At 44.3% G+C, this 25,924-nt stretch overlaps 1 protein-coding gene across 5 annotated transcripts in view; it reads right to left on the reverse strand.

Moving 5' to 3' along the window:
• The window catches only part of KMT2A (lysine methyltransferase 2A), a 152,591-nt gene that overhangs the window by 44,469 nt on the left and 82,198 nt on the right, over window positions 1-25,924 (reverse strand). For all 5 annotated transcript variants that reach the window (XM_029574143.1, XM_029574140.1, XM_029574142.1 and 2 more), the window contains 8 exons: window positions 24,742-24,870; window positions 24,365-24,478; window positions 23,742-23,888; window positions 16,082-16,177; window positions 8,485-8,605; window positions 7,073-7,186; window positions 6,480-6,664; window positions 5,944-6,117 (listed from right to left, as the gene is read on the reverse strand). In XM_029574143.1, the coding sequence (XP_029430003.1) occupies window positions 5,944-6,117; window positions 6,480-6,664; window positions 7,073-7,186; window positions 8,485-8,605; window positions 16,082-16,177; window positions 23,742-23,888; window positions 24,365-24,478; window positions 24,742-24,870 (1,080 nt within the window). The remainder of the gene's footprint in view (window positions 1-5,943; window positions 6,118-6,479; window positions 6,665-7,072; window positions 7,187-8,484; window positions 8,606-16,081; window positions 16,178-23,741; window positions 23,889-24,364; window positions 24,479-24,741; window positions 24,871-25,924) is intronic.

Genomic DNA, 25,924 nt, shown 5'->3' on the forward strand with positions numbered 1-25,924 from the left:
TCTCCCTCAATCTATTTGCTGTCTCCAACATCACAGGGAAGAGGGAGAAGTTGTATGGCTGCTTGTTCTGCGGTCTACGGAGAACACTTGTTACAGATAAGCAACTTTGCTTTATTCATGGATAAGCAAAACAACAACCACTCAAGATGTCTGAAGGTTGCTTTAATTTGTTGAGGTTTTCTTTTGTTTTTTTGGCAACTTGGGCTATTGTGCGGGAAGTAGATATTTAATTTAAAACATTACTGAACACAGATTGTCTAAACTTATTGTCTGTACGTGACTCCTGTTCCAAACAGTAGTGATGTGCAAAAGTGTGTACTGATGACCATGTTTGTTACTTTGCAGATTTCCTGCATAGAAGTTGAGTTTTAAAATGTGCTACAGCTCTCAGTTGATAGGCTAGACACTCATAAATAAATAATGAAAACAGAGGTAGATGTAGGTATAGATAATAACCTAGGGAAACATTTAAATACAATGTGTGCATTTAAAGAGATACGTTTAGGAAAACATAACTGGGTTAAGAGGGGTTGGGGTGGGGGTAAAGATCGGTACATGTTAGGTCTTCTGACTCATGGCGAATTGGAGACATCTGCCAGACAGTAGGCATTTTTGAATAGCCAAGTCTTCAACTCACTCTTGAATTTTTTATTGTGTTACAGTTCGCAGGTCCTCTGGTATGGCGCTTCATAGTTTTGGTCCAGCGCCTGAAATCGCTCTCTCTCTAGTTTGCATTAGGTGAGAGTTTTTTTATGGTTAGGATTTCTATGACGCCTTTGTTTTGTGATCTGAGCATTCATGGTGCAATATGTGGTTAAAATGTTATTCCCAACAGATCGTTATTCGGATTAATGTTATTGAAAATTATGATGAGTACTTTGTAGATCATTTTTGATTGAACAGATATCCAACGTAGAGTCTAGCTGCAGCATTTTGCAGTAGTTAAAGATGTTTTGGTGACTGGATGGGATTCCTATAGTAAGGAATTAAAATAATCAAGGTTAGAGAATATTACAGATTGTAAAACCGTTCTGAAATCTGCTGTGTTTAGAAGAGGTTTCAATCTGCTCAGGATTCTTAACTTGTAGAAACTAGATTTGATCAGTTTGCTAATATGGGTTTTCATCAATTTGAACTCCTAGTTCCTGAACATTAGGGGCCCACTTCGACACTCAGCAAGGCAGGGTTTTCCTGGCAGCGGACCGGGTGTCGAAGTTGCAGTCTCAGGTCAAGCGTCTTTTTCATCTGGAGGTGCCCAAATGTGGGATTATTTACAGGTCTTGGGGTCCATGGCATTCATGTTGGACTTAGTCCCGTGGGCATTCGTGCACATTTATTTATTTTTTTATATACAGACATTCGAGGTACTGTAGGTATTTCCTTATCCCCAGAGGGCTTACAATCTAAGTTTTGTACCTGAGGCACCCTGGTCTCTTGGTTCGTAGCCCACTGCTCTAACCACTAGGCTATTCCTCCTCCCACTGCAACACGCACTATTGTCCAGGTGGAGTCCCTGCCCGGAGGAGTTTCATCTTCCCTTGCCTCTGCTTCGGGAGTCCAGGTCCAGTCTCTCGTGGTGGCTGTCTCGTCCCAGTTTAGAGAAGGGGATGGATCTGGAGCCTCCGGACTGGGTGGTGGTCTCCACAGACGCAAGCCTCTCCGTTTGGGGAGCGATGTGCTTCGGCCAGTCAGCGCAAGGTCTGTGGCAACAGGAGGAGAAGTTCTGGTCGATCAATCGTCTCGAGATGAGGGCGGACTCAATCGGCAGGGCGGCATGAAAAATCATGCAGTGGTGTTGGAGGCCCGGAGCGTCATCTCGAAGACCAGGCAACTTCCTCAGCAGGCAGCAATTGGATCTTGGGGAGTGGGAGTTGTCCCCGGAGGGGTAGACTCACATCTGTGCGAGGTGGGGTACTCCAATTCGATCTTATGGCGATGCAGCTGAACTCCAAGACAGAGAGATTATTCAGTTACCGAAAGGAACTCTGTTCGGTGGGCCTCTATGCTTTTGTGTGCCCTTGGCCAACAGGAATTCTTCTGTACATCTTTCCTCCTTGGCCCCTCATAGGTTGGGTCCTCAGGAGCACAGAATCACATCCCGGGACTGTGGTTCTAGTGGCACCAGAGTGGCCGCGGAGACTGTGGTTCACAGATCTGGTGCGACTTGCAGTGTAAGGTCCTCACTCAGTCTGACTCATCGTCCAGACCTGTTGCGTCAGGGTCCCATATTTTTGGATCAGGAGGATCGCTTTTGTCTCGCAGCTTGATTTTTGAGAGGCAGAGACTGATTGAAAGGTTACTCCTAACAGGTCATCTCCACTCTTCTTCAATACAGAAAACCGGAGACCTCTATGGCATATATTAGGGTCTGGAAATTGTTTGAAGTTTGGTGTCTTCAGCGTTGTATAGATCCTCTGGCTGTGGAGGTGTCGCATATGCTGGATTTCCTGCAGCAGGGGTTGTCCAAGGGTTTGGCTTACAACGAGCTTCGTGTGCAGGTGGCTGCCTTGGGTGCGCTTAGAGGCAGGTTTCAGGGTAGAACTCTGTCTGTTCATCCGGTTGTGGTAAGGTTCCTCAAAGGGGCTAAACTGTTGTGCCCTCCGGTGCGAAAGATCTGCCCAGATTGGAGTCTCAACCTAGTTCTTCATGTCCTTTACGGACCCTCCTTTGAACCCTTGAGAAAGGCTACCCTGAAGGATTTGACTCTGAAAGTGGTCTTTTTGGTAGCTATTGTTCAGCTCGAAGGATTTCGGAACTTCAGGCTCTGTCATGAGGGATCCGTTTTTGTGGATTCTGGGAATGGAATCTCATTGAGAACAGTGCCTTCCTTTGTTCCTAAGGTGGTGTCTGCCTTTCATGTTAATCAGATGGTAGATCTTCTGGGTTTTCCAGAATAGTCGAAATATTCTCCTCAGGATAGAGAATTACATCTTCCGGATGTGCGGCAGATGCTACTTCAGTATTTGTAGGTTACTAATGTTTTTCATCGCTCAGATCATCTGTTTGTCCTATTCAGTGGACAGAAGAAAGGGGACAAAGCTTCTAAGGCTACCATATCTTGTTGGCTTAGAGAGGCCATTTGTTTGGCTTACATCTGTAAGGGATGACAAATTCCTGGGTGCATTCCACTAGGGCGCAGGCTGCTTCCTGGGCTGAGTGTCAACTTCTGTTGTCACAGGAGATTTGTAGGACAGCAGTGTGGTCAGTTCATACCTTTACCAGGCATTATTGTCTGGGTGTCAGGGCACAGGATGAGACATCCTTCGGAGAGTGTCTTGCGTGCAGGTCTTACGGGGGGGCTCACCTGAATTAGGGGTGCATGGGTATATCCCACTGGTCAGGACTGATCTGGGCATGTTCAGAAAAGGAAAATTGGTTCTTACTTGCTAATTTTTGTTCCTGTAATACCACAGATCTCTCCAGAGGCCCCCCCATTTGATGCCCTGTCATTCAGATGAGCTTACAAGATCTCAATACATTAGTGCCCCCGGGGACAGTCTGCCACAGGGGCCACAAGTGATGCAATCATGATCTGGTCCTAGACATTAAAGGCATAGGTTTCATTGGTCAGATGTAGCCATTTTGTGCCGACATTTCTCAAAGGATATAAAAGGGCTTTTCTCCTTGTCCGAAGCAGATTTTTTGAAGATATTATCGTTCTTCAATTGTCTTAACTCTTTCTCTCTCTTTTTTTTTTTTTAAACAAAAAAGATATGGCTAACATGAGAGGAGACAGAAATTGACTGCTCGTGAAGAGGACAAACTAAGATGGAGGGAGAGTACGGCAACAGAGCAGAATCTTCTGCACATGCCCAAGGGATGCACTAAAGCTTTCTGGGCTAGGAGAATGTGATTACCAATTCGGCACTGTCTGATGATATCATCCATCTTGTGTGGCTTCGTTATGCTTGTTCATGGAGAATGCATGCTTCTCTCAATATGCATATTTTTGCCTTCAGGGAAAAGGAAGTGAACTTAAGTTGGGGGGAGGGAAAAGTACACACAAGAATTTCATTTTGAAATCCCCGAAAGTACTTTGTGCCTGCTTCAAACTACACAGGTACCAAAAAACCTGCATTCCACCCTCCCCACCCCCAATCTGCACTTTCTAAGGGAAACTCCATGGAGAGTTTCTCTTTGAAAATTAGCCTGCAGGGCCAGACCTGCATGCTGCCCAAGGAGACAGAAAACTGTCCGCTGTATCCCCTCCATGTTAATAAGTTTTCTGTTCTTGTGAGGTATTTCTACTTGTTGTACCATCCTCATTACCCAATTACAACTGGCCTCATTTTTTCTATTTCAGAAAGAAGAGAAGCCAAGTCAGTCATACCAGGACTGAGATACCAGTCCCCTCACCAAAGCAGTGGCATAAACCCTGTTATTTTAATACCCCTATCCCCTCACATGCCACACCATCACACACTCACAGTTGCTCACCTGACCTATTTCAGCACCAAGACACCTCCACACAGCACTGTCATTCAAACTCAAAGACCCTGCCTTTAGAACCTCTGATATTCCAGCACCAATATTCCCCAATATACAGCACTCACAGACCATAATATTCCAATACTGAGACCCACACAGGTTCTGTTAGACACTCAGGCCCCTTTCCTGCAGCAATCTTTACATTCCAATGCTGAGACCCGCTCTCTCCCCACAGCTCTGTCAATACTCTTCAAGCCCAAACTGACACTCCCTGTTATCCCTGATCCAACACCGCTCTATCAATGCATTTCAATTTTGCCCTGCATCACACCTCCCTGCTAATCATGAGACCCCATACACAATGAAGCCCCATACAATGAGTCCCGTATGTCAAGTAAATGGTCCTGAGATGAAGCACTTCAAGGTCCTTGAAAATGTGAAAGTAGTACAGAGTGAAGTTCTTGATCACAGGGTTTTAAACTACGCAACGTGCAGTCTGTATAAAAAGTTGTTCTTGTAAATGAATTACATACAATTCATACAAACATTTGTCATTGCAAACAACTATGTTCTTAATAGACGGTATTTTATGTATCTTGCATCCCTAATAAGTTTCAAAGCAGTAATCTTAAAATAGTGCTGTTATATTGCTTTTGATTATTTATGATTTGCATTAATGCTATTATATTTGTATTATTGATTTATATTTTCTGAATTTTGTTACTGTATATATATTAGGGATGTATATTTGTTTCCTCCGAGTCAGCAGTACGTGTGTACCTTGCCTACGTTATAGTACATGTGGGAAAACAGATAGTATGCATGTAGTTTTAATGAGATATACACATACTATCCATTTTCCCGCGTGCACTATAAAGTTGTTGAGGTACGCACATACCGCCAAATCAGAGGAAACAAATGGCACATCCCTATTATGTGTATATTTTGTGAAGTGTTTTGGGTCTAATTTGAGGAAGGCAGAATATAAATATAACAGATAGATTAGAAATTAGAAAGTGCCCATTCTGGGGACAATTTTCAAAAATCTATGCAGGAAATTGCAAAGTCAGCAGGTACTTTTCTCCACAGAATCTGCATCAATTCTTAAACAAAGAGTACGTGCATACTTTCCCTTTGAAAACTGACTAGTGAAATTATCCACAGATTCATACCTGCATTTTCTGCAGATACCTTTCCCCTGAAACACAGTTTTGAAAATACAAAATTACACACATTGTTGCTTCCCTGACAAAACCCCATATCTGATCCCGCCTATCTTTTCCTGCAGATAAGACTAGGTGCATTGTTGATCGCAGCACATACTTTTACCCACATACAGAGTAGGCCATTTTAGAACAGACCTTTTATCCCAGGAAACAGCTTCATTATGTGCAGGATCCTGGTGCACACTATCACTGTTATTCACTGGGCTCCTGTGGGAAGATAACTATTCCCAGGTGCACACAACATTTGACAGGCTGCAAGGGACTGATAAATGCTAACCCTGGCACATACCACGGCTACGTAACCTCCCTGGTCCATTTTCTTCTTGATGGCCTCCAGGTCCAGCAGTTGCTGTTCCTCCTGCTTGCTGACCTGGGTGAGAACTGGCGGATCGGGTCCCTCAGGGGAGCTTCTGGATGGTATACTCTCCTCCGTCTCTGGGTTTAAATCCGGGGGCTTGGCTGTCTATTCATAGCAAGGGAGAGAGAGGAATTGGGGAGGGGGTAATGTTATTATAAGGTTTCCATCATTTAATGGAGAAGTCCTGCAGCCCTGGTACTCAATATCAGGTTCAGAAGATAGATATGGCCTTTCCCCATCAGAGAATGTTTATTACAGGCAGAGACTAGTATTTATACATTTCAGGGAAATAAAAGGTAAGTAGCTGACTCAGTCTTGGCTCACTGCTAAAAACAGCTGTCTGAATGACCAAGACTGTGTTCCACTGACCGCCATCTTTAGGCTCCACTGATTCAGGACAACTGACAGCACTGCATTTCAGAGGCTGGGGAGGGGCCCGAAGTTTGAATGCAGAAATCCAGACCCACCTGTCTGTAGCGCAACAGATGGCTGGTGGTCCTGGAGTTTAAAAGCGCCATTAGAACTTGCTTGAGGGAACTCTGCAGCTCCTTCCCCAACGCCAGTCGCCACTCAGCAGGGTGGTGGTCCGTGCAGTTGATGCACGTGTAGGCTACGCTCTCAGGCAAGTTAGATAGTATCTCATACATTTCATCTGGAAATGCAAACCCGCATACACGTGTTACTGAAGCTGTATGGTCAGTGATACAGGAGGCAATTTTTGCATTTAATTTTCTATTAGCATCAGGCCTGAAGCCTAAGTTTCAGAACTTAGGCTTCAGGCCACATGTTAGCGCTAAAGCTGCACTAGGAATCTAGTGGTGAATCTGCTAGTCCTAATATCATGGATCTCACAATCACAATTAGCTTCTGGACATATTTCTATTCTGAATAGCAAGGTCCAAGGATGGATGGAGAAAGGACAAACTACAGCATATCAACTGCTTAGGTAGGGCTGCTCACCACCAGAAGAATGGAGAATTTGGTGGTACCAGCTTCAAAGAGTAGTAGGGAGAGTAAAAAGTGTGTAGCTCTTCATTTTGACTGAAGAGACCTGGCTCACCCGAGAGGTTTTCACACTTGGAGTGGACCCAGCGTTCACACTTTCCACACTGCATCATCTTACTTTCATAATCGTCATCGTCGTAACATTTATCACAGAGTGGGCAGAAGTTACCTGGTGACAAACACAAACTTCAATCAGCACTCCAGCACATGTGGCGAGGGTAGAGCCCTCCCACCTGTGTATGTACAGCCATGAGTCACACACTTTCCACCCACATCCTAACTACTGTTTATTTCCTGACGATGAAATTCACACAAGCTTTCCCAAGTGCCAAGGATAGCAGTGCAGTGCAGTGCACAGATGTGCAGCAGTTTAAGCAATCACCCATAAGAGAAAACACTTCTACTGGGAAACTGTAGCAAATATGTATCTTCTAACTCCTACCCCATCCCACTACACAGTTTCACTAACGAAATGAACAAAATACATATACAGACACACATCTACAGTACTTATATAGCAACAAGATCCAAAACACTGAGGCAGGTATTCAGAAGCCATTTAGATGGATAATTGGAAATTTCTGTCTAAATGGCAAAGCGGCAATATCTGAAGCCGTATATGGCTAAATTTGGTAGTCAGCTGCTTATCCCAAATATCCCTGTTAAGTTAGCCAGATAGGTATATCCGGCTAACTTAACTAGCTGCTCTGCAGTGGAATATGGACTTTTCTAGACAGACACACACACAATACACATTGTTATTACATTCATAATTAATGAAAAGACTGCAGCACTGGCACCCATGGAAGTAATTGATCTCATGTCTTGCAACCTAGAGAAATACTTGTGAGCCAGACTGGTGAAAGAATTATTACATTAGTTTTTGATTATAAGAATCCTCTTAGGAGGAAAATGAAATGGCGAAGAAAACAGCTTAGAATAAGAATGAGAAAGGGAGACTGGGATACCTGGAAAGGTTGAGCCAAACAAATCAGTGGGCCATATGCTCTGCTTTTCCCATAAGCAAAGGCATGCTAGTAAAGGATGGTTTGTTGGGAATTAGGGGGTCAATATTTAGTCACGTTGTATCCAGCTAATATTGTACTGGATATTCAGTGGTGCAGACATGCTGCTGAATATATCTGGCTATCTAAAAGTTAAATGGATACGTTTATCCGGCTAACTTAGCCAGATAATGCTGAATATTACTTATCAGCTAAGTCAGCCAGAAAACTTTGTCCCTCTCCCAACCCACTCCTGATTTGCTGGGCTACGTTTTTAGATGGCTTAACTACTTAACAGGTAGGAATTTCAAAACCCGCAATTTGTCCGGAACTTTAGCCGAACAAACTGTTTAAATATGGACCTCTTGCTTCCGAAGCCATGGTTAGCATTATAAAAGGTTCCCTACCCTCTTCACCACTTTCAGTTTTTGACCTCGCAAATACCGGTCTGGCGATATCTCACCTTTAGCGAAGAGTTTGGCACAGTCGTGACACAATGAGAAATCATGAGACCACTGCGCATCCCAGCCTTTGCCAGGCGTTGTGGCGCCACAGCTCTTGCAATGCACACATTTGGTACAGATCTGAAAAGCAAAGCACAAGTCAGAGCAGGAAGCTTTAAGACAAGAGAGCTGCGAGTCCCCTTCCCAGGGCTTTGCCAGATGGCAGCAAGCGCAGCAAGAACTGCTCGTCAGCCATGATGCAGGCACGCCAGCCCTGCTTTCCAGCCCAAGCTCTACTTAAACTCAGATGATCTGTCACAAAGACTTCTCATAGCAGAAGAATCTTTTCCATGAGGCTTCACACGGACTGCTCAGGTCGTTAAAAAATGATTCTTCTTTAGTGGGAGAAACTTGTTCACACCAAAGTGTTTCTGGTTTGTTTATAACCACAAAATGACATTTGGTCTGTGAACTGAACACTTATTCTGGCATTTTCTAGAGCTTAGGAGATAGTGGACTTTAGCAAAAATAAATAAAAAAAACATTATTCAAAGAGGATAAGAACATAAGAACATGCCATACTGGGTTAGACCAAGGGTCCATCAAGCCCAGCATCCTGTTTCCAACAGTAGCCAATCCAGGCCATAAGAACCTGGCAAGTACCCAAAAACTAAGTCTATTCCATGTTACCATTGCTAGTAATAGCAGTGGTTATTCTCTAAGTCAGCTTGATTAATAGCAGGTAATGGACTTCTCCTCCAAGAACTTATCCAATCCTTTTTTAAACACAGCTATACTAACTGCACTAACCACATCCTCTGGCAACAAATTCCAGCTGTTATCTATGTGGTCTGGAAAGCTCATGTACCATACTATCTCTGGATTATTCTTTTGATGATCCATTAAATGGCATCACTTTTTTCCCCCAAAGGTGGTGATGTTTAGTTTTACCTGCTAATATCCTTTTCTTGAGTCCTGTCAGATCAGACAAAAGTGGGTTATACTCCCCTGCCAGCTGATGGGAGGTAACAAGCAACTGGTTTGCTGATGTCACACTATACAAGGTCCCATGCTCATCTCAGCCTGCCAGTATTTTATGTATCAAGCCCATAACATAATTCCTCCCCACACCCACCCTTAACCTGGAGATTTCGCAGGAAAAGAACAGAAAAGATCTACCCAAACCTTGGGAGACTTGCATGCCTAGAATCCATTGGAGATTCAGCAGGGCCAATGCTAGCTTTGTTGCTGCTCCCCTGATTCATTCAGTCTGTCTCAGGCCTGTCAACAAAAAGAAAAAAAAAAACCCACCCCAGCTCCCTCCAGCAAACTATATTTTTAAAAACTGACATCCATCCACTCCTCCACAGAACCCATGGTCAAGGGAAGAGTATTACATATCCTAGGGAAACCTTACAGCCTTACACACACACACACACACACACACACTCTCTCTATAGCCACACAAAATTTAATTATGCATGTGTAACAAATTTTAGAGGAAAACAGAACATTAAAAAATAATTTTCTGAGGCAAAATATCATTTACAGTATATATATTATATTTACATGCACTGCTGTGATGCCAACCAGTAAACTCTGCAAAAAAGACATTTGGAACTTCTATGGAATTTATACTGGGACCTCAGAAAGCAATGAATAAACATAATTACCATTACAATATAGTAAACCTCCTATACCAAAACAATCCTAACTGCCAGCCCTCAAACAGTAACAACTTTATCTATGAAAAGGCAACATTGAAAATATTACACCAGGCCCTAGAACACCTAATACACCTCCTATTGGGAAAACAAAACAAGCCAGGCTGCTGTAGATCCCTACACAGGAACTACATGCCAGCAAAATAGGTCACCTCGGTCACATATGCAGAATACAGACAGACCCTGACCAAATACAGAAAAGAGAGTCCACAAAGTATAAATAGAGATATGCTGAGAAGAAATGAACTGGAACCTACAACAATCCAGCCTCTGTATGCAGAGCAACAATGGAAAAATAGAAACATTAAATAATAAAATCAAGAAATATAAAACATAATAGTAAAATCATATTGATAAAAGAATATTTCAAACCAGTTAATGAATAGAATATCCAAAATTTCCCAAACACCAATACAATATTTAAAAAAATCCAATAATTAAAAAAAAATGTTCTAATCCTTCCCAAAAAAACCCAAAATATTTAAAAACAGGAAAAAAAATCAAATTGCACCCAATAATTAAAACTAATAAGGATTAAAAAAGTCTCCTGCTCTCTGTACCTGGGATCTTTTGATTTCCAGTCATCCTGAGATTTTCGTGGATTCGGGGAGATAGGGCCACACAAACTGTATTTTCTCTCTCACAAACACACACACAATAACATTGATTCTCTCACACACTCTGTCTCATATACATGCCTTTGCTCTCACACATACTCCCTTCTCCCCTCACAGACATGTGTATGCACGCATGCCTGTGAAAGCCTTATGTGATACATAGGCTCTCACAGGCACACACATATATACACAAGCACATAGGCCCTCACATGGACACACACAAGCTCTCACCCAGCCACACATATGCACACAGGCTGTCACAGATACACACACAAGCTCTCTCAGACACAGATAACACAGGCTTGCACAAGGACATACACACTTACATAAGCTCTCACACAGACTCAGACACACACATACATGGCCTCCTATTCTCTTCGGGCTTGGTGGGATGAGCTCCACCATGGCCCCGCAGGCTCCTATTCTTATCGGCCTCACCACGACCCACTGGCCTTCCTGTTCTTGAGGGAGGGTTGGCGCGGAAGCAGGAAAAGTTGTGCCCAGGCACCATGTGGCATATTACAGGGAACACTGTGGCGGCCTGGTATTTCCTCTTCAGCCATGGGCAGGTTGAACTTTGCCAGCAGCCTCTCTTCCTCTTCAGCCACCGGCAGGTTTGGCTCCATTGGTGGCTCTGCGGCCTCTCCTGTTGCCGCCATCCCACGGTTGTGCAACCTCATGCAAATGCACGGTATGCACACCTGGTCACACCAGACTTGAGTTTCAGGTACAGTTCTCCAATAGTTCATTTACTTACTCAACTGCCCTCAACAACTAAATATTGGCTCATATAACTCAAATTGGTATTTCATTCTTGCAGGTGACCCACAAGGCTCCTCTCTCTCAGCCTTAACTTAACATATATCTACTTTCACTCTATCATCTTCTCTCTGGGTCGGGTGTAAATTTCAAAACCTACACCGACGATATTCAGTTCTTCATCCCTTATAACATGTCATGGTCTAATACATAGTGTAACAATGGATAAAGTATCAAATCTGGTTATCTCACACTCAAAACCAACACCTCTAAAACGGAAATTATGCTTCTACCTACAATACTAAATTCATCTCTTTGTCCCCCAAGTACCATAACAATTGATAGTCACTAACTCTATAACTCAAAAAGCCTGAAATCTCACAGTAACACTGGATGCAGAATTGTCAATAATTCATCTCATATCCTCAGTTGTTAAACCCTCATTTTATAAGATCCATCTGCTTAAACACTTAAAGCCTCTTCTCAATTCAAACTATTTCCGCTCAGTTTTACAAGCATTAATTCTCACAGGTCTAGTCTATCGTAATGCTCTATATCCTTATAATGCTCGACTTATCTGCAGCCTTTGATACAGTAAACCACAAAATACTACTAAAAAGACTTGAAGAAATTGGATTATGTGACAAACAATAAACTGGTTCAGATCCTACCTAAACAGGTTCTTTCAAGTCCAGATAAAAAACACATTATCAGAAAAATTTAAACTTGAAACAGGAGTACCTCAGGGTTCAGCGCTGTCTGCTACCCTCTTTAACATATATATGCTACCCTTATGTCATCTGCTGGCAGGCCTAGGGATAACACATTACATTTACGCAGACGACATTCAATTAATTCTACCAATAGATGACACAATTGAAAAAACATTAAGTCTAGCTAACATGTACCTAGACATAATTAAACTACTAAACCAGATGGAACTGGTTATCAACATTGACAAAACTGAATTCCTTCACCTTGAGAGAAAACATACTAAAATCATTCAAACACCGATAACCCTAAGAAATAGCCAAAAAATTGAGCTAGCCGAAAAAGTAAGGAATCTGGGAGTAATAATGGACCCAGAAATCAACCTGAAGCAACACATATCTATAAAAGTAAGAGAAGGCTACGCAAAAAACTTATGGTCCTCAGAAGATTGAAACCATTACTCACACCTGCCTACTTCAGAACAGTATTGCAAACACTTATCTTTTCTAGCACTGACTACTGCAACGCACTCTTACTAGGACTCCCAAGCACATCGATAAGACCACTCCAGATACTTCAAAATACTGCAGCCAGAATACTAACGGGAAAAAAGAGGAGGGACCATATAACCGAAACTCTAGCAGACTTACATTGGTTACCCATCGAATACAGGATAAAATACAAAGCCTTATGCACCATACACAAACTAATATATGATAAAGAAGCAGACTGGCTAAACACAGCCTTACGAGTACACGTTCCACAAAGAAACCTCCGCTCAGCAAACAAAGCACTACTAACAATCCCTTCAGTAAAGTCAGCAAAATTAACCCAAGTGAGAGAAAGGGCTTTATCATTGGCTGGGCCCATACTATGGAACACGATGCCCCCCGAACTCAGATTACAGAATAATCTCAAAACATGGCTCTTTAAAAAAGCCTTCACTAAAGAATGTGGAGGTTAGAGAATGAAAGTACAGGGTAATGCAGATGAGAATGAATTTACTCAATCCTACATTTAAGAAGTAATATTTCAAAGCGATAGTAACTCAATAATATACCTGGACTTGACCAACATTACTCAAATAATGATTTTATTTATGACATTGTAACCGAATTTTATTGGCACCTGTTAGAATGTACGATATCCTACATTTACTTTCCTTAGTCTATGTGCCTATTTGTAAACCGTTGCATTGGTATATAACTTAGCGACGGTATAGAAAAGTTTTTAAATAAATAAATATCTAGGCCTGCCAGCAAGTGCAATCCATTTGCACCAATTAATTCAAAATGCGGCAGTGCGTATTTTGTTTCATTTTAATCGTAGAGAACATATATCACCTATTCTTTAGTCCCTACATTGGTTACCTGTTTCTTTTCAGATCCAGTATAAATTCTTACCATGATTCACAACTTACTCCACAATAACTATTTGGTTATGCATAACTCTTCGTATTTATTGTTAAAGACGGTATAGAAATGTCTTAAATAAATAAGTAAACAAACATCCTCAATATGTTTGGGCAATTTTTTTTTTTAATTTACCTCTACCAGTACCCTTCTATTAACTAAGCAATTTCATTCATCAAGCAGGTTTTTAGAACTTTCCTGAATTTCAAAAGCTCTAGCTCTTTTCTCAGACTAAGCGGTAAATTGTTCCAGAGATTGGAAGACATGGCTTTGAAACTGAATCCAACGTCCAGCTTCTTAGCCAAGGTAGACAAGCAGCCACCACTCTAGCCTTGTTATTCACCAATACTGGGACCAGGTCATACGAAGTGCCCACCAGGAATGCCACCCCCACTTCAAGGTGCACTTCCAGGTACATACCAAGCTCTTGGACCCGTTTGAATTCAGCAGAAATGCATTTTGCCACATAGCCACTACAGACAGCAACCTGCAGAGACCCAAAAGACTGCTTAAATAGCAATTTTATCTTACAATCCTGAGGGTCCTTAGGGCCATACTCCCCTCCCCGGGGGCTTCCTCTTGGCTTTCTCCAAAGTCACTCTGCTGTCCTTCCTAAAGGGACACCAAAGAAGTCCCTGCGAGATAACGGACTTCTCCTCCTCCAAATCCCTGTTTCCCCACACAGGAGTTTCTTCACTGGTGCAGTCTGTTTCCCATGTCCCTGGAAAAGCACAGACACTAGCACACTGCTTTAAAGAGAAGGCCTGGTAAGAGCATGAATTCTATGGGAAAAGGCAAGGTGGATGAAAGAACAGGCACAAGCAGGGAAGCCACAGGCCCTACCGATGACCCCAAATCAGTTCCAACAAAAACCTATGCTTCTCAAACAAGCAGGGGATAACACTGGAGGCCTCATTTCCAAAATGACCAATAATGTGTGCCTGAGTTTGAGACCAACATGGAGACTATGGCTCACCCAGAATCCTTTGCTGCCTTGGCCTGCTTGCAGTTCTGGCCATGGGAACTTTAAATGCCTTATTAACCCTGATTTGGAGAAACTACAGTAGACATCTGGACTGCAGCAGGAGATGTCAAAAACTTATGATGGAAGGTCATGGGGTCACAGAAAAGCAGAAGGAAAAGGTTAGAATCTCACAGGCTGTTTCCATTAATTGGTACCAGCGAAACCAGAGTCTTGGATACCTTCCTGAGGGTGAAAACCTGACAAGACAAAGGACTAACAGAAGATTGACGTGAACATCAGGCAAGTGGGCCTCAATTTGGGAGGGGGATCAGGGTAACTTAGGTTTAATTTATCTTGTTTTGACACAAGAAATGTTGTACATGATCCTCCCATAGATTCAAGCACTTTGGGGATTGAGACTGTTTGTGGTATCTATAAAAAGACGACTTTACTAATGTACGGAGAGAGACACAGAGTAGTGCTTCTCAGAGAGAACTGCGACTGTTCCTCCAAAAGGTACCTGCATTGCTTATTGATATGCAATATTACATTTAAATTTGTTTCTACTAATTATGGTATGGTACCTTTGTGTTAATGGGGCAGTGCCATGAAGCTGATTTAGCGCTTAACACCAAGCAACCAGGAGGCTCCAAAAGAGTCACCATTCCCAACACAGCTGAAATTGCACAGGTGGGAACCAATGTCTGCTCATCCTCTTTCCCTGGTGCAATCAAATTCTACCCTTTGGCTCCACTTCCCTCCTCCAAACACAAGCTGCAACAACCACTGATGTCTGGAATAACAGGGCACAAGATCCCGTGCACTTCCTGCGCCAACATGACTCCCTCTTCTTGGCCTATACTCACCACCCTCATGGAAGTAACATGCTGGACGGATTCCAGGCTCTCCACCGACCACAAGACTGCTTCTGCTGGCTGCTTAGTCCACTGCTTCATTGATGTTTTCAAACTTTATTAAGAGGTTGCCATAGCAGCCACAAGAGGGAAGACAGCAGGAGGAGAACCAGAGAAAGGGGAGGAAAAAAAAAAAGCCAGCCAGCCCCTCTCGGTCCACAGAATACTGTTTCTCCACTTGGAAACCTCTTAGTACATATTTTTACTCCACTAGGGGAGGAGTAGACATACCTGTTGCTGCCCCAGGAGCCCGAAAATCTTTCTGCCAGGCCCAAAACCCTGACTCCAGAAGCAGAGGATCCTATATAGGGTGAAATCAGCAAACTAGATGCTCTCTGCCTGCATCTGCTGGTAGTGGAGTACAACCCACTCATCTGGACTGGTCTGACAGGATAAAAAAGCCACTTTACTCCAGGACAAACATGGTCAACTAGTACTCTGCCCTATAGTTACAAATTACAACACATACAAGAGACATTTCTGCTATATGCCATGCAGGTTTTCAGACAAACTCACCCAAACTTTCTTTTTCTTGGTGGGCTTTGTAGGGTAGTTTGGTCCCAGGCACTCAGGGTGATAGCTGTTTCGGCACTTACTACACTCCAGGAGCTGCTGCATTAGAGAACAAACAAAAATTCAACCTTCCAGCATCTTGCATGGAAACTGGCCCAAGCATTCCTTGTCCGCCATCTAGCAAGAAGTACTTTCCATCCAATCAAGCACCTTCTGTAAACAGGTTTCAGTCATCCATGAAGTCCTTTTGCACTAACAAGGAATTTATAATTGGCAGTCCAGCAACTATGAAGTCTGACTGCTGATTTGCTGCTTGTAGAAGCCAGTATAGCTGGGCCATATAACATCAAGCACGACCAAAGCAAAATCATTTGTCAGCCATTCCAAAGAAAGGAGAATTAGCCATGAATGGCTGCAGCTGACCCTCATCTCCCCTAGCATCTGGTAGCTGGAAAGACCAGTGCTTTTAGCCATCATCTTGCAGCAAACGTTGTGTAATAAAACAGTCATGCTCAACGGGATTCTCTGTACAACAGGTTAGAGATGTGAGTGGAATGTAGTGAGGAGAAGACAGACATGGATTGTGTGCAGCTACAGTGAGAAAGCACCAAAAGACATGGACTGAAGCCAAGGGGGGGAAAAATGGGTGGAAACCCTATAAAGAGTGCATGTATAAATAAGAAAATTATTCCTTACCTGCTAATTTTCCTTCCTGGGTAGTACCATGGATCAGTCCAGACCGTGGGTTATGTCCCCCTTCCAGCAGATGGAGTCAGAGCAAAAACTGAGAGAGCGGTCCCTCATAACTAGTGCGCCATCTGTAAACCTTCAGTATTAAGAATATCCAAGCAATAAGGAAAAACACCTTGGATGGATCAATACAAATTGAATATCAACTGTAAACAAGTCTAAGCAAAAAACTTGCAACCAGAACTCTTAATCAGTCCCATAATTACACAGTCTAGCTGAAAGATTATCCCAAAGAACCCCCAACAATCCGTAGGGTGGGCATCTGGACTGATCCATGGTACTACAGGAATGAAAATTAGCAGGTAAGGAATAATTTTCTTTTCCCTGTACGTACTAGGATCAATCCAGACCGTGGGATGTACCAAAGCTTCCCTAAGTAGGGTGGGCCACTGATAGTCCAGCTCAAATGACCTAAGTCCCAAAGGAGCCCATGATCGGTGGTTGAAGATTCAAGCGATAGTGATGCGCGAATGTGTGTAACGACTTCCAGGTAGCCGCTCTGCAAGTCTCCTGCGGAGAGGTTGCTCGGCTTTCTGCCCAGGAGGCTGCTTGAGCTCGGACAGAATGAGCCTGTATACCGTCTGGCCGTACGCCGTAGAAATTGCTTCCTTTAGCCAGCGGGCAGTGGTGGTTTTAGAAGCCTAGTGTCCCTTCTAGGGATCACTCCAGAGGACAAGAGGTGATCCGATAAACGGAAGCATTGGTAGCCTCCAGACAAAGGAGGACGCACTTGACATCGAGGCGTCTAAGCTCTCTGGAATCCTCGTCCTGGAAGGACGGCAGCTCCACCAACTGATTCAAATGAAAGAATGAGACCACCTTTGGTAGAAAAGATGGTATTGTACACAAGGATACCCCTGAATCCATGAAGCGTAGATAAGGCTCTCAAATGACAAGGCTTGAAGCACCGAAATTCTGCGAGCGGAACAGATAAGACACCAGGAATACTGTCCTGGTGTGAGGTTCTTGAGGGTAGCTCTCTTCAGAGGTTCAAACAGTGGACCGCCTAGAATTCGAAGGACCAAATTCAAGCTCCACGAAGCGCATCGGTGGCTTCACATGCTTTACTCCCTGTAAGGACCGGACTATGTCAGGGTGCGATGAAAGAGTAGTTCCATCCTGATGATGGAGGGCACTAAGGGCTGCCACCTGTACTCTGAGGGAATTGTAGGCTAATCCCGTCTCCAGACCTCGCTGCAAGAAAGATAAGATCTGAGGTATTGTTGCATGACGTGGAGAAAGTTGTGTGGACTGGCACCAAGACTCAAAAACTTTCCAGACCCAGACATAGGACATGGAGGTGGAAGACTTCCTAGCCTTGAGAAGAGTGGAGATAACAGCCTCTGGGTACCCTCCTCTTCTCAGCCGGCACTGCTCAAAAGCCAGGCCGCTAGACAGAAGCGATCTCCCTGGTCGAAAAATACTGGGCCCTGTCGGAGAAGGTTCGGCAGATGTCTCAGTCGAAGCGGGCCATCCACCGCTAGGGTTGACCAAGTCTGCAAACCACGGCTGCCGAGGCCATTCCGGAGCTACCAGGATCATGGGCCCCTGGTGACTATTCTTCGGAGCACCTTTCCCACTAGGGGCCAAGGCGGAAAGACGTAGAGCAGGAGGTCCCGCGGTCACGGGAGGACTCAGGCATAGACACCCTCTGCGCCTTGTTGTTCTTCTGCGACTGAAGTGCGGAGCCTTCGCGTTCCTTTGAGTGGCCATCAGATCGAGATGGGTAGTCCACTGCCCTTGCGTCGATTGGTGTCCACACACAGCCCCCCAGCCGGCAAGGCTGGCGTAACGATCACCCACTGCAGAACCTCTAGGTCCACCACTCTTAGCAAGTGATCCAGGTTGAGCCACCAGGTCAGGCTATCCTTGGCTAGAGATGAAAGTGGCAGAAGAGTCTGAAATTCCCGAAACACAGACTTCCAACGGGAGAGTAATACTCTTTGCAAGGGACGCATGTGGGAAACGCCCAAGGCACTACATCTATAGTGGAGGCCATGGAGCCCAGCACCTGGAGATAGTCCCAAGCGGTGGGAAGTCGGAGTTTCTGAAAGCACTGAACCTGAGCGAGGAGAGATTAGGCCCAATGCAAACAAAGAGAGACTGTGCCCACTTTGGTGCCGAAATGAGCTGCCAAAAAGTCGAGTGACTGCGCCGGAGTGAGGCTGCTCTTGGCAAAATTGACAATGCAGCCTAACGACTGGAGGAGAAGTAATACTCTTTCCACTAAGTGCTGGCACAAATCCGTGGACTTCGCCCGGATGAGCCAGTCGTCCAAATAGAGATGGACCAGAATCCCTTCCCTCCATAGGGCCACCGCCACCACAACTTTGATGAAGGTGCGAGGAGCGATCGCCAGGCCAAATGGCAGGGCCTGGAACTGGAAATGCTGCCCTAAAATTTTGAAGTGCTCTTACAGGATGGGGATATGAAGATAAGCCTCCGTCAAGTCCAAGGACATGAAGAACTCTCCCCGGTGTACCGCGGCAATCACTGAGCGCAGGGTTTCCATCCTGAAGTGTGGTATCTTGAGAGTCCTGTTGACCATCTTGGGGACTACGAAGTAGACGGAATAATGGCCAAACCCTTGCTCCGGTACCGGGAGAATGGCACCCAAATCCAGGAGCTGATCCAGTGTTTGTCTCACTGCGCACTGTTTGATGAGATCGCTCAGAGAAGACAAACCTGTCTCTGAGAGGTCGAGCAAATTCTAAAGCGAAACCGTGCCGTAGAATATCCAAGACCGGTCTGAGGTGATTTTGATCCACTCCTCGTAGAAGAGGGGAAGATGACTTCCTATCCTGGGAACTGAAGAGTGGACCGGTAACGTTTCATTGGGTAGATGTAGCAGAAGCTCAGTGCGTAGAGGAGTTCCGAGCCGGTCTCCGGCCTCGAAAGGAATGAGACCTGGACTGCAACCTTGAAGAGGGAGTCCTGGTGAGGCACCGGTCTAGTCTGACGACAACCCCGTTGGCCTCTCAACCGGGTCCACGTAGGGACGATCTTCCAGCAATTTATGCATCTTATTCTCTCCAAGCGATTTAATGATCTGGTCCAACTCGTCTGGGGCGGACCCATCAATGTCCCCGTCTGCATCACCAAGGAGAAGGTCCTGTGACCCAGGGTCCGGCAGATTAGTAGCTAAAGACCCCAAGGAATTAACAGCTGTCCATCCTGACTGTCCCTAGAGGGATCCAACACCCCTGATGGCCTGGGGACCTTTGCTGGTATAAGTCCCTCCTCCTGCCATTCAGCCTCCACTTCTTAAAAAAAAAAAAAAAAAAAAAAAAAAAGCTTTGTGCATTAAAATCACAAACTTAGAAGAAAAGGCCTGCTGTCTCTTTAAAGTCCCCCTGGGGGAGGGGCCGCATCGGGAGGAGAGGCAGGCTCTAGGTCAGCCGGTTGCACAGGGCTTAAATTAGGTGTAATAAAAGTACAACATCAATAGGAAAATGAGAATTCCCTTCCCCCATCCGGCCAAGAAACAGGTGCAGCAGGCTGGCTTCTCCACATGTGGATACAAAATGGCAATCGAGGCATAGGGGAGGGGGGTGAGGAGTTGCTGCGGGAACAGCAAAGTCCTTCTGTGCCTGGCTGCTGCGAGCGGGAGAGAGAAAACTGCTCTCCGCTCCTTCCCCTGTAAGCTGCCGGTCCTTGTACAGGGTACTGATTAATAAAAAAGTAAAAACCTTTCCTTTTTTTCCTTTTTCTTTTCTCCTCCAGACAGCCTAAAGTAACAGAGGGATTTTAAGTCTCTGATGACAGCTATTAATCAAATTTACTTACAAGCCGATTCAGTAAAGTCCGCGGGAGGGCGGGCGAACGCCCAGGAGTGCGCATGGATCGAAACGGAAGACAGGGCGGCGAACTGAGCCAAAATGGTGACGGCGACCACGCAGACAATATGGTGACCCGCTCTCCCGTTCAGTCAGAGGAATGGCGCGTCTCTGCAACTGTTAGGCTGCCCTGAGGAAGAAACAGCATCTCAGGGCAGCAGGGGGTCGTGGAGGAGAGGTTGGACCACCAACATTCACCCCTAAGGCAGCTGAAATACTGGCTGTAAGAAATAAGTAAACACTTACCCCAAAAACAACAGAAAAACATAAGACAGAATGTACAAGACAGATCTGTCACTAAAAACAAAGTTCTGCCTGCAAGTCTCCAGAGAAGCTAAACACAGGCTTTTTTTTTTTAAACTTTATAACTATGATCCATCCAAGGAAAGAATTAGAGGAAAATAAAGAATAAAGAAATTCTGTAAACTATCCTCTAAATGAACTGGGGAACCGAAAGATGCAACTGCCATCTGCTGGAGTCAGAGAAATACTGAAGATTTACAGAGGGCGCACCAGTTATGAGGGACCACCCTCTCAGTTTTTGCTCTGACTCCATCTGCTGGAAGGGGGACATAACCCACGGTCTGGACTGATCCTGGTACGTACAGGGAACTGAACATTCTTGGTGACTGACAGATGCCAGCTCTGTTTGCTTGAGCACCCCCGGTATTGAGTAAACTCCTTCACAGTGTTCAGGTAGGGATAATCTGTATTAAGTTAGCACCCCAAATCAGTTTTAGAAAGTTGACCCCTATGGTGTCTGATAAGAACTCATATGAACATTTGTCTCTTATCATTCTACTTCTTACACTGACCCCTTAGAGCTAAAATCCAGGACCAAGCACAGAATCAGTTTCACAGATGAACCTGAAAGACAGAAGTGGGAGGATCTGGCATTTTGTTTGTCTGGGATTCCAGAAGACCTCAAGTTGGCAACTTAGACATTTTTCCTTGTATAAACTGGGGAATTTTGGTGGTAGACTGGGTGATCCTATAAACAGTCTGAAGTCTCAGTAATTTTAGATTCCCAGTGACACCAGTCACTTGTTATAAAAGGAACATAATCTATTAGCTTTTTATAGTTGAGTGAAGAAACCATACACTGAGAGAAGTTGGTAACAGCTAAAAAGTTACATGTGAGCTATTTAGAAAAAAGACAGATACTTTCCCTGCATGTTTAACATAATAGTGTCGAGCTTACTGTAACACAGAATTAATAGGATTTGTGTTTTGGCATTTTGGTACCACAGTAAAACATTCTCTTACTTAATATAACACACAGATATTCCCATGAACTAAACTATGTTTTTCCTTTTTGGATTTCTTAAATCAAACGCCAATCTGTGCCTCCATGAAAGTTTGGCTCTCACTAGAACGGTTATAGGAAAATTGGTTCTTACCTACTAATTTTCATTCCCTGTACGTACCCGGATCAGTCCAGACTCCTGGGTTTCGCCCCCCCTCTAGCAGATGGAGACAGAAGTTTACAAACAAAAAACTCTACCTATATCTAGGCTGGTGCCACCTATAGTCCAGCAATATTCTTCTGTCTCCTAGCAGGTGGAGAGGGTGCCAAACCTACAGTCTGTGCCGAGGCCTAGATTTAGGTGGTAGATAGTGTAAAAAAAAAAAAAAAAGAAAAAAAAGGGAAAGAAGAAAACAGATTAGGGCTCGGACCGCAAAGACTGAAGTATCACAGATCAGTCCAGACAAATGGGTTTTGCATTCCTACCAGCAGATGGAGGCAGAGAACAAAAACTTTGAGGCACTGCTACATAACTGAAAGTACCACCTGCAATCCCTCAGTACTGACTGGTACCCAAGCCAAAAATTGAACCAGCAAAAAAAAAACATTCCCCTAAAAACGGGGCGAACGAAACCCTCAGGGTTGGAAACCCCGGAAAACCAACTCTTAGCAACTGCTGAGCTTGAAAAGACCAATACATTCTATTGAAAGAACTCTTCGGAAAACATTCCAGCGAACACTAGGACAGTCAGTCTTTCAGAAGTACCACAGGGCGGACCTCTGGACTGATCTGTGGTATTACAGGAACAGAAACTAGCAGGTAAGAACCAATTTCCCTTTCCTGAACATACCCAGATCAGTCCAGACAAGTGGGATATACCCAAGCACCCCGATACTGGGCGGGAACCCGAAAGGCCCACTCTCAACACACTCACCAAAGGAGGCTGCCTCTGGCACGCACACATCTAAACAGTATTGCTTAGCGAAAGTGTGAAGTGAGGACCAAAACGCAGCCTTACAAATCTCCTGAGGAGAGACCAACTGACACTCGGCCCATGCTGCCGCCTGCGTACACGTAGAATGAGCTTTAAGACCCGCTGGCAGTGTGTGGCCCTTAGAAACAAACTGCAGAAATAGTTTCTGTTAACCAGCTGGCTAAGGAAGCTTTAGATGCTTTTTCTCCCTTCTTAGCTCCACTGAACACAAAAAGATGATCCAGTCGGAAAGAATTGACCTTCAAATAACGCAACAGGATGTGCCGGACATCCAATAAATGGAGATCTCTACCCATAGAGGGATCTCTGTCCCACTCTGGGAACCCTGGTAACTCTACCGTCTGATTCACACCTGAAGGCAGCACAGGAGAAGCGGCAGAGAAGAGCCACATGCACGCCAAAAATAGCCCGCTGAAAGAAACACGAACCGGTGAGTTGAAAATAGGCCTATCCTCCCCCCGGGGGAAAATAAAAAACAGTCTTCTGCTGGCAGGCAAAATTTGGTAAAATTATTCTAACGCTGTGCTAGCGTGTATAGAGTCCCTAACTGCTATGGAGACGGAAAATACTGAAGAACTGCACGTCCTGCAGGGGTATATGTACTAGGGCTGACGTCAGATTGAAATCTGACCCGTCTCCAACTGCTAGCAGGAGTACACTATAACCATTGGTCCCGAGTCCATCTGCTACACGCTAGGAAATACTGTCCTAGATACTGCTCTTGCTTATCAGCAATGGAGAGATCAGTCATCAGGCAGAAGTTCAGGTAGACTGTCACTGGTAGCTTATATGAAGGAAACAAGGAGGAGACATCCTCGGGACACATTTTTCCTTACCTTTGTGGCCTGGTGCTGCCTGCCACACACATGACAGAACTTGCAACGGCGACAGCACCAGTTCTCCAGTTGGTCCTCTATGGGGCGCTCACTCTCCTCCAGGCAGAACCTATGGAAGGGCTCACAGCATACTTGGCAATACACAAACTGCGGGGCAGAAAGAAAGAAGCAAATTGAATCTCCACTTTACAAATACACAATCCACTCCCATCCACCACACAATCTCAACCCAGGTTACTCTTATAAATCAACACAATGCTTTCAATTAGGTTTTTACATAAATTTCGTAACACTCAGATGAGTACTTCTTTAGTAGCTGGTAAGGTACATAGACCATTCTCCTGTTTCCAGCCACAAAGGAAAGTGGGAGGAGGCAGGAGTTTAGGTTAGAGGGTGGAGGCAGGAGTTTAGGTTAGAGTTTAGGTTAGAGGATGCTGGACACAATACACAATATACAATAGAGGATGCTGGACACAATACATACATTTTGTGAAATCCTACTGAAATTCTGGTACTTTATTATAGAATGAGATATTTAAGAATAATGCACAGACAAATGACACGCAAATTATCTGGGGAAATTTATAAGAGATTAGCTAAACCTTTACACAGTTTAATCATACCTCCAAATGCCCACTGCTGGCACACAAGAAGCAAACCACCCTAGGGGTTATTGGTACAGATGTTAGGATGCTCAGGCCGCCCATCTCCCACACATTCTCCATGTCACAGTCCTCCTAAAAAATGAATAGAACAGCCTGAGGTGTGAGCAAGATGAGGGCTATCACTTGGAGGGTCAGCGGGTGTCAGAGCAGACTCTCATGCCATTTAAGGAAGCTACTCATCTAATATGGGGTTAGATATTGCATCACCAGAGCAACTTCACTCAAATAGCTTCCAACCCTTGGAATACACACACACACACACACACACACACACACATTACACAAAGGCAAATGGCGTGCACCCGGTTACAAGCAGCCTCTCATCTATTTGTTACCTTAAAGTCCACACGGATCCTGTGCACTCCATCGGCAGGAGGCCTTTGCTTAGAGCTGCTTCCATTGGCGAGAGTATTTAGTAGACTCAGTGTGCTGCTCTCTGGCTTGCTTACTGGGAGTGGTTTTTCCTACAATAGACATGAGGAACACCATCATTTATCCCATCCGTGGACAGCAAAAACAAACAGCCACACAAGGTGAGTGACATCATGCAATGAAGCAGAGTCGGGTCGTTTTTCTCTCAAAGCCCAGAAAGTTTAACTTTGCTCTCTGGGCATACATGGGCCTTCCAGCGCCAGCAACCCCATGAGCGAGTCTACTCAGTCTTTCGAAGCTATGCAAACTTCTCGGGAAGGAAGCCAGGCTTGCATGGCTGTTTGTTTTGCTGTCCACAGAGAACACTTGTTACAGGTAAGTAACTTCACTTTCTCTGTGGCCGAGCACAACTAACTGCCATACAAGATGGGACCTCCCAGATGAGGGCTGCTCTGAAAGTTTTGCCTTTGTCTGGTTTCTTTGCAACCCATCTTGTATTTTGCAGGAAGCTTGATTTTATTTAAAAATGTTTTATTTTTTTTAGTACTATTTGTCCAAATACACTATCTTTATGAGAGTCCTTATCCAGATAGTAATGTTTTCCAAACAGTATGTATAGTCGACCATGCAGCAGCTTTGCAGATAATCTGGATTGCTGCTGAATTGTGATGTGCTATCGATGCAGCCATTGCTGTTACCTGATGCGCTTTTACTATGTGTGATTTTTCCAAATGCACAGTTGTAAAACAATGAGAGATACAATGTGTTAACCATCTGGATGTTGGTTTTTTTGACAACTAAGTTTTTGGGGTTTTTTTTAAACCTGTGTCATAAGATTATGAAACGCTGGGCTGACTTATTGAGTGTTTGGGTTCTGTCCAAGTAGAATAAAAAGGCTCTTCTTAGTCTAGGGTATGTAATACCTGCTCTGTCGTTGTGGTATATGGCTTAGGAAAGAGTTGGTAGTATTTCTCGATTCAGGTAGAATTGTGATACTACTTTAGAAGAAACTTTGGCAGTGTTCTGAGGAATTCTTTAGTTTTTAATATCTGTGTATAGGTTAATAAAGCGTTGCTGATGTGACTGCTATTAGAAATAAAGTTTTCCAGGCCAGGAACTTCATCTCTGATGTAGCCATTGATTTGG

The sequence above is a fragment of the Rhinatrema bivittatum genome, chromosome 12 (assembly GCF_901001135.1).
Source record: "Rhinatrema bivittatum chromosome 12, aRhiBiv1.1, whole genome shotgun sequence".
Classification (NCBI taxonomy): domain Eukaryota; kingdom Metazoa; phylum Chordata; class Amphibia; order Gymnophiona; family Rhinatrematidae; genus Rhinatrema; species Rhinatrema bivittatum.